General features: G+C 36.6%; 1 protein-coding gene across 6 annotated transcripts in view; it reads right to left on the bottom strand.

The window, feature by feature from the left end:
• col14a1a (collagen, type XIV, alpha 1a) overlaps positions 1-13,898 on the bottom strand; it is a 168,931-nt gene that overhangs the window by 2,435 nt on the left and 152,598 nt on the right. For all 6 annotated transcript variants that reach the window (XM_048152204.1, XM_048152198.1, XM_048152199.1 and 3 more), the window contains 5 exons: positions 13,188-13,223; positions 8,828-8,894; positions 7,446-7,634; positions 4,318-4,395; positions 3,605-3,760 (listed from right to left, as the gene is read on the bottom strand). In XM_048152204.1, coding sequence (XP_048008161.1) covers positions 3,605-3,760; positions 4,318-4,395; positions 7,446-7,634; positions 8,828-8,894; positions 13,188-13,223 — 526 coding nt within the window. The remainder of the gene's footprint in view (positions 1-3,604; positions 3,761-4,317; positions 4,396-7,445; positions 7,635-8,827; positions 8,895-13,187; positions 13,224-13,898) is intronic.

Raw genomic sequence — 13,898 nt, forward strand, 5'->3', positions numbered from 1 at the left:
ACTGCAATAATCCGTGAGGTGTTCAGTTGAAAGCCTTGCTAGGATCTGATAAATCGATTATTTAAAGAGTGCTGTCCATTTCTGTCCAGCCTTTCTCATATTAAATCGGCTTATTGAAATACTGAAATCTTGTAAGCACACAGCTAGCTCTTAAACTTTGATAGCATTTAGACTCCATGAGAAATTTATTAGTAGAATAACTGTTTAGGAAGGGCCAGTTTAATAGGACAAAAATCTTTGAGTCAGACCACAAGCTTGTTTAAAGCAATGGGTTTGCCTTTCATTAGCATTTATGGAAATACAGTCTCAATGAGAATGTGCAAAGCACTTCAAAAGGATGCAGAGAATAACAATACAGAAGATGGTGTGGTATGTTCTCTCATCAGTTTGCTCTATAGTGATTATTATCAGTGAAGCCTGAAGAAGTCTTAAACCCACAGCTCAATAAAGACTCGTCAGGGACGCCGTTTCCAGATTAACTCTATAACTGACATTCAGATGTACAGTATCTATGGTTACCTTGATAACTACAGGTAGATTCCATTGGGTTTCATTTCATTGGGCATCTGCACCTATTTGTGCATAAAATCTCTTTCTTTCTATCCGTCTGTCTGTCTGTCTATCTACCCAGCTAACAGGGAACGTTCCTAGAGCTTTAATGTTCAGGCAAGGTTGTCACAAAGTTATGAACAAATGTTCTTCTAGTAACATTAACAGAACGTTCATTCAATGTTATCTGGTCTTTAATAATGTTATCAAAACAGCACAAAAAAATGTATTTATAAATCATGGAACATTTTTTCTGAAACATTTTAGTAAGACGTTAGTCTGTTTTTTATAAGTTACTTCTTAATACTTTTTTCATATGGTTTAGAGAACATTAAAAGTAACGTTCCCATAATCAATCAATCAATCTATCTATCTGTCTATCTGTCTATCTATCTATCTATCTATCTATCTTCCTTCCTTCCTTCCTTTCTTCCTTCCTTTAAACACAATCTGTGTTTGATTCTACTTATAATCAAATTTAAATGTCAATTCTACATCCTGTTTGCTACATCAATTCTAATTAAGGAAGCAGAGTGGATTGGACTGGAGCTGTTTTTTATATTGGTGTCCCTAGTAAACCAACAAAAAAAACTATACTAAAATCTATTTTAAATACATTTATTTAATACTAAGTATTCTTCAAATCTATTAACATATTTATTGACATATCACTTGAGACTTACTGATATTAAATTATAATTTACTTTATTTATTTCTTTATTGCACAATGCACATTTCTTAATATGCCTAATCAGTCTTTTAATATCACGATTAATAAGGATTGTATGATCTTTGTATAATGTCAGTCTTTAAATGCAACATATTTAAAGTGTACCTAAAGTATACTTGCAATAGTTCCACTTTAACACAATCAAATATACTTCAGTATATCTTTAATTGAACCTCAACTACTTCCACACAATTAAGGTGCATTAAGTAAAATATTAGTTGTTCCACTTTAGCAGACTTTAAGTATACCAGTTTAGTATACCAAAAGTACAATTGCAGAATATTTTTATTTAGCACATAAATATGTAAATGTATTTGTAGTTTCCTCAGCACAAAATAAATGTGACCCGTTGCTGGCAAAATAAATAAGTCGCAATGAGCAAAATGATCAAAAATGAGTTATTGTTATTTTCACAGTCTCTAAAAACTCAAACTGGTGTATAATTTGTTGAAATTAGACAAAAAATGACCGAGCTACAACTGTTTGAAGTCGACAGAGTCTGCAAAGTCAATTTTGAGAAAAAATCAAGTTTTCTGGAGATTCCAAAACAAAATCACCTAGCAACCATACCTTAAAATCCCTGGTAATACCACCAAATTTGGCACAAACCAAGTCAAAACCCATATCTATATCTACCATATTCAACTTTTTTTTCCATAATTCCACAATTGTTTGATTAACATTAATGAAACAGACAGCCAATATATTTAGACCTACTGTATCACGTGAATCTGATATAATGTTACACATCAGATGTTTTTTCCCCAACAATTAACTAAGCGTTCACTTAAAGGATTAGTTCACTTTCAAATTAAAATTTTCCTGATAATTTACTCACCCCCATGTCATTAAAGATGTTCATGTCTTTCTTTCTTCAGTCGAAAAGAAATTAAGATTTTTGATGAAAACATTCCAGGATTTTTCTCCATATAGTGGACTTCAATGGAGCCCAAACGGTTGAAGGTCAAAATTAAAGTTTCATTGCAGCTTTCCAGCAGTGTAGACACTGTTAAGTGTATTACTGCCCTCCACAGGTCAAAGTTTGAACTAAATTGTCATATACAATATGCTAGTGCAAGTATATAACAATTAGTTCAAACTTTAACCTGTGGAGGGCAGTAATACACTTAGCAGTGTCTACACTGCTGGAATTCAAATAGAGCAGAAGAAGAAGAGAGCTAGTTCAAGATGAGCATTTATGGGTAAAAATATATATATATATTTTTTTTTTTTTTTCGAAAATGAGCAATGGTTTCTCTAGATAAGACCCTTATTTCTCATCTGGGATCGTGTAGAGCTCTTTGCAGCTGCAATGAGACTGTAATTTTGACCTTCAACTGTTTGGGCTCCATTGAAGTCCACTATATGGAGAAAAACCTTGGAATGTTTTCATCAAAAACCTTAATTTCTTTTCGACTGAAGAAAGAAAGACATGAACATCTTGGATGACATGGGGGTGAGTAAATTATCAGGAATTTTTTATTTGAAAGTGAACTAATCCTTTAAGACATAACAGATAATCTCTGCGTGAATACTCGCCAAAACATTTTTTTTTTTTATAAATAAGCCTACTGTAATTCTGTGTATGTCTTTGTGCCCACGCTTCAGATCTGTCAGTCAGTGTGAGTAAGATTGTTTTGTATACATCAGCAGGAGTCTGAAAATCACATTTCATTGGTTCAGACTCATGCCATCGAGAATTCAGTATGAATATCCACAATGTTGGAATGCTTTGTGAATACAACGATAACAAACTTGTGCTGAGGGAAGCGCCAGTCGTCCAGAAATGTGAGCAGAGAAAAACAGCATTTTTTATGGACACAAAACGTACAAATAAAGATACTTTTAGATGTTTAATTGCTATTTGGACATTGCTAGACGAGGGCTTAATGAACTAATTTTTGTGAAAACCGCAAATTTGACCAAAATTGAAATTTTTCACTTTGACACTTTTGCCTTTAGCTCGAAATTAGCCTGTGCCAATGCAACTCATTTTGACAGCATGGGTCACAAATGTATTTCAAATACATTTTAGTATATATATTTTTTTCACTAGGGGTTTCAGTACATGTAGGCACTGCTCCATCATTCAGAATAATATGCATTCAACATATAAACAAATATGTGCCCACTGTGAATCTGGAGAAAATTTCGCCTGAGATTCGCCGAGAACCTTTTCTTTATGCATAAGATCACTTGAACACAATTATTAGAAAATTAGACCCAATAGATTGTATCTGATAGAATAGGGTTTGAATGAAATTGAGAAATTTTGACAGATAGAGGGAGTTTTTGGGAGACGGTAGAAGAGAATGGCAGGATTACCTCCAACGTTGTACCCGAGGCAGGAGTTCTGGTCACAGTAGCCGGGGGGTCCAGCAGCACCAGGGCTACCAGGGGTGCCTGGACGTCCTGAGGTGCCTTGAATTCCAGGTCTCCCTGGAGGGCCCTGACTTCCTGTCCGACCTTCTCCAGGAGGCCCTGAGTGGGATAAAACATTGGGCATTAATATCTGCCTCATAAAACCCAGCTAAACTCCACACCCATAGTGTGTCTGGATTTCTTCCTCACAAAATACAAGTTTTAGCTTTTGCCAGTCCACATCCTTCTCATATGTCTCTAGTTCTTACAGCTATGTTGCTTCAATGAATCTCATTTGTGAAAAGTATTGATCAAAGCACAATTAACAATGAGCCGTCGCTGACATTTTTCAAAGCCTATGCCGACCAGCCGTACTGCTAAAATCAATATGAAAACATTTCTCTCTGACCCAAATATTGTTTCAATATCTGCTTGATATTCTAGACAGCAATCAAAGGAACCAAAAACAGATCAAGATGTGTGCAGAGGTTATTAAAACTTTGCAAGCTTGTGTTTTCTTTGACAGAGGACATTTAATAATGGAAACTCTATGTCTGTGCAGTATGAAGAGACCGAGTTTTACTTTTTCCAATTTGAAATGTAATTAATTTTTACTACTTACTTGAGGACAAAGTCATTGATTCTGACTTAAAAGTAACATTTGAACAGTCTCTCACCTGGGGGTCCTGGAGGACCACGAGGACCTTGTGTCCCTATCCCTGGATTGCCCTTCTCTCCCCTTTCTCCAGGGAGACCTAGACAAAGAGATGGAGAGCTGTTAGAACACGCAAAGCCATCTGAACTAGCTGTATTCTTCTCTGTCCATGTGATTTAACCTATTCCACACCCCTAGAAGATCACAGGGAAAGAAATAAAAGGCCTAGCTGGTGTTAATAACACATTCTGAAAGGTTTGATGTAATTATCTGTCAGTAAGATATGGGTGGGAGCTACAGCAAAAGGGAATAACTATCTATCTATCTATCCATCCATTCATAATATGAATCCACAGTATGTATGTATGTATCTGTTTATCTATCCATCCATCCATCCATCCATCTAAAGAAGTTGACATTGGAAATAAAAACAGCAATAAATCACAAAAAAATCCCCTTAAAAATGAATGAATCTGTTAACAAGACCTCCTGAAACAGATATGGTTTGTCTCTAAGGGTCTGAACACTCTAAATGTAAGCAGCTTTTTGGCCCATGGGCAGTCTGATCTTCATCACCTCTGAACAAGACTGACAATCTGCTAGAGAACCTCTGAATGGGATTCCTCATTATAGACTCCATGTTAACATAAACAGACAAATATCCCCCCCTATGTTATCCCTCATTAGCTGATCTGTTTTGCCCTGAAAGCATCATCTCCATGCTCTGCATGTCCCTGTTTGATATCTGAATGTCTGAGTGTGCAGACCCGAGAGAAGCAGCAGTAATGATGGTGAAATGTCTCATGCTGAAACCAAAGGCTGTGTCAGAGCTGTTCTAATTGAGGACCGGAGACTAAGCACTGTGGACAATTACTCATGATAAAGTGTTACTTTTGGCATTGGGGTCATGTAGATCTAATGCAGATTGTGTATACTCTTTTTCAAGTGGAAAAAAATAATCCAGATTCAGAAAAAAAAAAATATAGTTTGGACCAACTTTAATAAATACAAAAGACTATAGAATAACACAAGATGCATCACTCGTATTGTTTTGAATGGGAGAAAGTGCAACGCGCAATATGGCGGAATAAGTTCCGCCTTCTAAATAAGAGCCAATCGCTGACTGGTAAAGTCATTGCGTCACTGCAGTAGCCGTTAGAAGCTCCGGTTCCTATAGAAACAATTAGACGCGCGCCTCCGAAATGAGGCACAAGAGACGCGCATTTAGGACTGCGCATGTGCTTTAGCTTGATCCAGCCTGAAAAATACAGTTTTTAGTCAAGATTTGAGTGTTTAGAAACAAAATATATCAGACAGTTGTAGTCAGATTTCATTGGTGATTTCAAATATTAAATTTAATCAAAAACTTGGCAAATAGATTTGGATAATTTAATGTTTCCCCATTCAAAGAGATTGGAGCTGCACTTGGATGCCCGAGAGGCGTTTTAAAGATGGCCGCCGACTGAAATGACTTGTCGTAAAGGGACTTTGTAAATACTCTAATTTTTACAGCCAAATGTATTAGTTTCCCTACAGTTATATTTATGGTTTGGTTCAAACCTTACATCTTCATTTAATATTTATCAAAAATATTTATTTTCTATAACATTCATACAAAGATATTAGTTGCTATACAATACTTATATTTATAGACATAAGCCAAAATGTTACCTAATGTAGGTCAATATAAGATTTTTTTTACAACATTTTACAACTGCTTATTTAGCTAGATGAAAATAGATTTTCACATACAGTGAGTCTCAAACTCCATTGTTTCCTCCTTCTTATATAAATCTCATTTGTTTAAAAGACCTCCGAAGAACAAGCGAATCTCAACATAACACCGACTGTTACGTAACAGTCGGGGTGTACGACCCCAATATTTGCATATGCCAGCCCATGTTCCCAACATTATGAAAGGCATTAGACAAGGGCAGCCAGTATTAACGTCTGGATCTGCACAGGTGAATCAAGCAAGCAAGAACAATAGCAAAAAATGGCAGAAGGAGCAATAATAACTGACATGATTCATGATATCATGATATTTTTAGTGAGATTTGTAAATTGTCTTTCTAAATGTTTCGTTAGCATGTTGCTAATATACTATTAAATGTGGTTAAAGTTACCCTCGTTTCTTACTGTATTCACGGAGACAAGAGCCGTTGCTATTTTCATTTTTAAACACTTGCAGTCTATATAATGCATAAACACATCTTCATTCTTTATTAATCTCTCCAACAGTGTAGCATTAGCCGTTAGCCACGGAGCACAGCCTCAAACTCATTCAGAATCAAATGTAAACAATATAACAGTATACAATACTCACATAATCCGACGCATGCATGAGGAACACTTTGTAAAGATCCATTTGAGGGTTATATTAGCTGTGTAAACTTTGTTTATGCACTGTTCAAGGCAAGCGCGAGCTCCGTGGACGTGGCGCACGAGAATTAAAGGGCCAGTAGCCCTGAATCGGCTCATTTATAATGATGCCCCAAAATAGGCAGTTAAAAAAATTAATAAAAAAAAATCTATAGGGTATTTTGAGCTGAAACTTCACAGACACATTCAGGGGACACCTTAGACTTATATTACATCTTTTTAAAAAAAGTTCTAGGGCACCTTTAAAGCACTGGTGTATCTTTGCTTAATGTCTTACATTAAGCATAAAAAAGACATCGTAGTTTACATATTGTTTATGATCACAGGTTGTGTAGGACAAATGGTGTATATAAGAAATGGGACTTTATCGGATACGGATAGGATCGCTGAGGTCATGCTACTTGGTCAATATCATTATAGCTTCAAGAACACTTCACCTTAAGCTGCAGGAGCAGCATTTCTCTTGAGGACCATTAACTAATCATTTTCCTTACTACTAGCTTTGAAAGTAATCCAGTATACACTGCATTTTGTTTATGCATCTAATATCCCACTGACCTACTCATTTTGCTATTATTTCCAAGCACTCACAAACTGTTTCTCTCAATTTAATCTTCAAAAATTCTGATTCAGCCTTTTTACCCAACAATTGAATGCCTTCAAATTCAAAACGCATGCACGTACTGTTGCACTATGCATACTGTATCAGCAGTTCACAGTGTCTATCAATGCAGTAGGTTATTTCAAATGGAAAAAAAAAATGTTTACCTCTCTCTCCTGGGCGGCCATTTTGCCCACTGGCTCCAGGGAATCCTGGTCTGCCAGAAGGACCCTGCTCTCCCTGTGGCCCCGGAGGTCCCGGCCGACCAGCCTCACCTGGTGGACCTTGTACTGTCCGTACTGAAACAGACTGACTGGGAATCTGGTTCAGGATAGAGTTGTAGCGAGACAAGTGACCTGAGGGGGAGAGAGGGAAAAGAAATTAGGTGAGAAAATATTTACTTTGTAGAACTTACTTTGCAGAAGTTATATGACTATATGAGTCATGAGGTTGGCAAATGAATAGATCTAATATATGTGTTCACATATAGTACACTAAAAAATCTTATTAACCATTCAAACTTCTGAATGTTTTTGAAAGAAGTTTCTTTTGCTCACCAAGGGTGCATTTATTTAAACAAAAAAAACAGAAACAAATACAATATTATGAAATATTATAACAATTTAAAATAACTGTTTTCTATTTTAATATAATTTAACATTTTAATTCATGTGATGGCAAAGTTGAATTTTCTTCAATGTCACATGACCCTTCAGAAATAATTCTAATATGCTGATTTGGTGCCCAAGAGAAATTTCTTATCAATTTTAAAAACAGTTCTGGAACAGGTGCTGTATGTAATTTTTTGACTGTTCTAAAGCATAAAAATACCATAATATGTTTTCAGATATTTAGGAAACATGCTAAATTCACATACTTGTTTCTCCAAAAAACAATGTTACAAAAAAATTACTATACTTAGAAATGTGAGTTCCGTGACGGAATGTCTGTTTTTGTTTTGTTCTGTGTGATCCCGCCCACTGCCAATTTACCCAATAGTAGTTCAACACCCCGGGTTGCCAGTTATTGGAAAACACAGCGTATTGCAGCCATGGAAGCCAGCAAACGAACTGGGTCAGAGATCGCAGATTCTACCCGACCTAAAAAGCTCTATGTCCAGAGGCATATTAAAACACAGATAAATCAACTCATCAATGTACAGCGTAAGGCTCGTTGCCTTCCATTGTCAATTGCACTTGTTCCTGTTGCGTGTTTTTTTAATCTGGCAACCCGCGTGACAATTGAGTCTGAGGAGGGGGCGGGGGAAACAACTTTCTCCAATATTTTGAATTTGGACTGAAGTACCAATTTCAACCCCTAGCTGTCATACTGCACCTTTAATATTTTTGTGTAAACAGTGATACATTTTTTGCATGATTTTTTAAAAATAGAAAGTTAAAAAAAAAAAAAAAAAAAAACAGCATTTATTGGAAATTAAAATATTTTGGAACAATATAAAATTCTTTACTGTAACTTTTGATTTATTCAATGCACCCTAATAATTTCTTTCAAGAACAAGCAAGCAAAAATATACAAATGATCAACTCACTCTGAATGAGCTGTTCACAAACTTGTCGCGCTATGGCGCGGACAGCGGCCTGAGACTGCATGTCACCCTTCAGAAACAAACAACATGGGATTAAGGCAGGGATGTCTTTCTGTCATTTTAGATTAAATGTTATAATCATTTTAACCCATTGGCATGTGTACAAGCATTACATACTATGAAAGCTACAAGAAAGAACATGTACAATGAGTCTGATTAGCCATATCTCAAGCACTTGAACTATCTATGTTCACTACAGTATGATTTATTCTGTTTCCTCTATGCTGGCTCCAAAAAAGAGAGCTGCAAAAACTGAGACAATCAATAAAAAGGCAAGATATTCTGTTTGCTCTCAAAGTCTGGACCGTTTCCTGAGGAAGAGCTTTAGGGTGGTGAATTTTGACTCAGAAATACTGGATTCAGAGTATTTCTGTGATTTAGAATGACACAAAAAGAATGCGTTCCTACAATAGGACATTCAGATTAGTGGGCGATGAATACGAGTGATTTTCCATTGGCCTAGTTCTAAACCATTCCCATGAATATTTTTAATGAAAATTATTTCATAAGCTATGTTTTTGTTAAAAACAACAACAAAATCCGGAAATAATGAATTATACTGTATTATATACATATTCTGTGGTGGTGGGGGAAAATGGTCAATTCTGCAGCACCTTGATTTATCTTAAAGGATTAGTTCACTTCAGAATTAAAATTTTCTTATAATTTACTCACCCTCATGTCATCCAAGATGTTTATGTCTTTCTGTCTTTAGTCGGAATGAAATTGAGGTTTTTGGGGAAAACATTCCAGGATTTTTCTCCATATAGTGGACTTTACACGATCCCAGACTAGGAATAAGGGTCTTATTTAGCAAAAGGATCAGTCATTTTCTTAAAAAAAAAAAAAAAAAAAAAAAGTATATAGTTTTTAACCACAAATGCTCATCTTGCACTATCTCTGCAATGCACCACGCATGACGTAATCACAATGGAAAGGTCACACGTGACGTAGGTGGAAGTACCACGGTAGGGCGAAAAACTCCATCTCATTTTTTCCTCCAACTTCAAAATATTGCGACATTGTTGTTCTACCTTTTTTTATAAAGGCCGTTTGACTTAGTCTTTGCACGTTCGTACTTTCACCTACGTCATGCGTGATCATCCCAGCGTGATTACGTAATGTGTGGCGGGTCGCAGTGCAAGATGAGCGTTTGTGGTTAAAAAGTATATACATTTTTATTATTTTTAGAAAATGACAGTTTCGCTAGATAAGACAATTATTCATCAGCTGGGATCGTGTAGAGCCCTTTGAAGCTGCACTGAAACTGCAATTTGGACCTTCAACCCATTGTACCCCAGTGAAGTCCACTATATGGAGAAAAATCCTTAATTTATTTTCGACTGAAGAAAGAAGGACATGAACATCCTGGATGACATGGGAGTGAGTAAATTATTAGGAAATTTTAATTCTGAAGTGAACTAATCCTTTTTTATGAATGTTTGTAGTAATAAGTCATTAAAATGTTTTTAAGGATATGGGCTTGATAAAAAAAAAAAAAAAAACTGATTACTCATTATTGCTCTCTCTCTCATATAATAATGCTTTAGTTGCTGTACTTCTAAAAACACTAAACAGGTGCACAAATCGTGTTTGGTATCAGCCTCAGCATGGTCGTGGACCATTCACAGTCAATCTAATGTAAATCGCACAAAAAATGCAAAGAGCTAGAAAAAAAAAAAAAAAACGTGTGAAATTCAATCAAATTGTGAGAGAGTCAGTTTTTATCAGTCTGCCAGAAAGTCTTAAAGGTGCCCTTTTAAAAGATGTAATATAAAGTCTAAGGTGTCCCCTGAATGTGTCTGTGAAGTTTCAGCTCAAAAAGATTTTTTTTAATTTATTTTTTTAACTGCCTATTTTGGGGCATAATTAGAAATGAGCCGATTCAGGGTGTGTGGCCCTTTAAATCTGGTGCTCCACGCCCCAAGAGCTTGCGCTTGCCTTAAACAACATAAAAAAAGTTCAAACAGCTAATATAACCCTCAAAATGGATCTTTACAAAGTGTTCGTCATGCAGCATGTCTAATGGTGTAAGTACAGTGTTTATTTTGATGTTTACATTGATTCTGAATGAGTTTGAGGCTGTGCTCCGTGGCTAACAGCTAATGCTACACTGTTGGAGAGATTTATAAAGAATGAAGATGTGTTTATGAATTATACAGACTGTAAGTGTTTAAAAATGAAAATAGCGACGGCTCTTGTCTCCGTGAATACAGTAAGAAACGATGGTAACTTTAACCACATTTAACAGTACATTAGCAACATGCTAACGAAACATTTAGAAAGAAAATTTACAAATATCACTAAAAATATCATGATATCATGAATCATGTCAGTTATTATTGCTCCCTCTGCCATTTTTTGCTATTGTTCTTGCTTGCTTACCTAGTCTATTGATTCAGCTGTGCAGATCCAGACGTTTTGCCCTTGTCTAATGCCTTTCATAATGTTGGGAACATGGGCTGGCATATGCAAATATTGGGGGCGTACACCCCGACTGTTACGTAACAGTCGGTGTTATGTTGAGATTCGCCTGTTCTTCAGAGGTCTTTTAAACAAATGAGATTTATATAAGAAGGAGGAAACAATGGAGTTTGAAACTCAGTGTATGTCTTTTCCATGTACTGAACTCTTGTTATTTAACTATGCCGAGGTAAATTCAATTTTTGAATCTAGGGCACCTTTAATGCACAGATCCGATCTTTTGACCATATCCGATTTTTTGGCCAGTGTGTTTACATTCACTTTAGACGCGATATCTGTGTTTACATTACTTCCTGCCCCAAAATGATCGTCATTGATAGTTTTACATGCACATAGTAAATCCTTGGGTTTTGAATGGCCGTGCTATTAAAATCATTTATATATTTCATGTCGAGTGGCCATGATTACCTGTCAGAATGGATAAGTTAACAGCTGTCAGTGTCATGGATATTGCAGCGTGAATTCTGACTGAATGGATATAGAACGGAAAATAAAGGTAATTTGCATTTGATATTTTATATCTACAGTTATCAGTTATAGAACTCCATTTTTTTAATGAATTCAAGCAAGCTAGGGAGAGCGAGAGAGAGAAGCTACAGTGGAGGTTTTGGCTCATAAGAAAAAGATCACGGTGGTCTCTTTTAAATTAAACGGGCAAAGGTTGAAATTCAACTGCTGAATGTATATGTGTGTGCGCAACTTCTTTCTGGAAAAACAAATAACGTGACATAAAGTTCCCACCTCAATAATAAAGCTGTGAATTTTTAGTGCGAGTGCATACACGTCTGCTTCATAATACAACATAAAAGCTACCTTTTAGTGAGCAAACGTGTCGCCCTCGCCTTGTGGTGGCTTGAAATTTCAATGGGAATCGGATATGCGTGTTTAGACGTAGGTCCCATGTCCACAGATCGGATATGTATCGGATTTAACACCACATTTGGAAGTGGCTCAGATCGGATGCGAAAAAATCGGATCTCGTGCGGATTTTTGTGTTTACACGTGTGTAACTAATTCCAATCTGTGTCATATGTGAGCAAAAGATCGGATTTTTTGTGCCAGTGTAAACGCAGCCAAAGTTATCACACTGAAACACAATGAAAGCTTCTGAGGATGAACTAGAGTACTTTGGATTTTATATTAGTTAATTCGATATTAACTTGAGTATTGTTTTAAACAGATTACTGATGTAATAATTAGAACAAGCAGCCACTTTGATGTATGCCAAACTACAAGAAATAATGATAATAGAAAAATAAATCTATTTTGACCATATTCTTCTGTATGCTAATGAATTTTCCAACCCACCAGCACCAGTATTGACACCTAAGAAACAAGCATTCAGCCTGGATTAAAACCACAAGCTGTTGTGACAATAAACCAACAACACACAAATACGCTTTAGCTGCTTTACAAGGTGGCTAATAGCCTGTACAACGTGGGTGTTTAATTCCCCCAATTTAACACTCTCCACACGCCCTTTGTGCGGCGGACGGTACCACAGCAGTGAAGAAATCAGAATAAAAACACAAATATATTGCTTTGTGAAAGCTCTGGTCAGAGTCTCACTGTGAAGCTTGATAGACAACTTCAGCTGTACCAGGACTATTCTTAATGCTCCCGCAGCGGCTAAATTAAAAACCCCAAGCATATAGAGAGAGTGTGAATAAAGGAGCTATAATTCAGCGCTGCTGCTGCTGTGATTTTTTATCAAGAGGCCTGTCAGCCAGCTGCTTAATCCTGCCGCTGATAAACCATGCCACATGCCACCACCCCAATCTAAACTCCATGACAGTTTAGATGCAGATCGGAGACTCACTCTCTCTCCTCGTTCGCCTTTAGTGCCGGGAGGCCCCTGCAAAAAGAGAAAAAGAGAAAACGAGTAAAGACATTTCTGAATTCTTGGTGAGTCACCGATCGGAGAAGAAAACGACACAAAAGGAACACATTAATGACTGTTTGGAGAGGGAGATTTGAATGTAAGAGCTGACCAAATTGATCACGGAGCCAAAGGCATAAAATGGATGCATAGCTGACCTAATGTGTTGGAAAACAGACCGGGATTCGTGGCCAGAGCACCGTGGCTGCTAAACAATTCTGATATCATAACATCTGGGTTAAAATGAGATGTAACCCTCACTGGAGGCTCTGGGGTGCATAGACACTCATCATGAGCATATGTTCCTGTTGTGCTAGAACGTGTGAGAATATGATCATAGTTTATTTAAAGTACTGCATGTAATTTCACACATCAGACCAAGAGGTTATGACTCCGTATCTATTGTAGTAGAATTAACAAAGCCCTGCTCTACTATAAACTGGGTTAAATTTGGTCGTAAACCTGTCATCTTACTGACAATCTCTCTTCCAGGGCTTATAAAGAGAAAGATGTACAGGTTTCAAATCAGTGTTGAGAGGCCACGCTGCAGTCGAGCTCTGCAGATGTTCCTCAAGACTGCGTTGAAGCATATGGTTCTACTTTACAAATCTATGAGAACAAATGCAAGGTGATAGAGCTCCAACATTAATA

Source organism: Megalobrama amblycephala, linkage group LG13 (genome assembly GCF_018812025.1).
Source record: "Megalobrama amblycephala isolate DHTTF-2021 linkage group LG13, ASM1881202v1, whole genome shotgun sequence".
Taxonomy (NCBI): Eukaryota; Metazoa; Chordata; class Actinopteri; order Cypriniformes; family Xenocyprididae; genus Megalobrama; species Megalobrama amblycephala.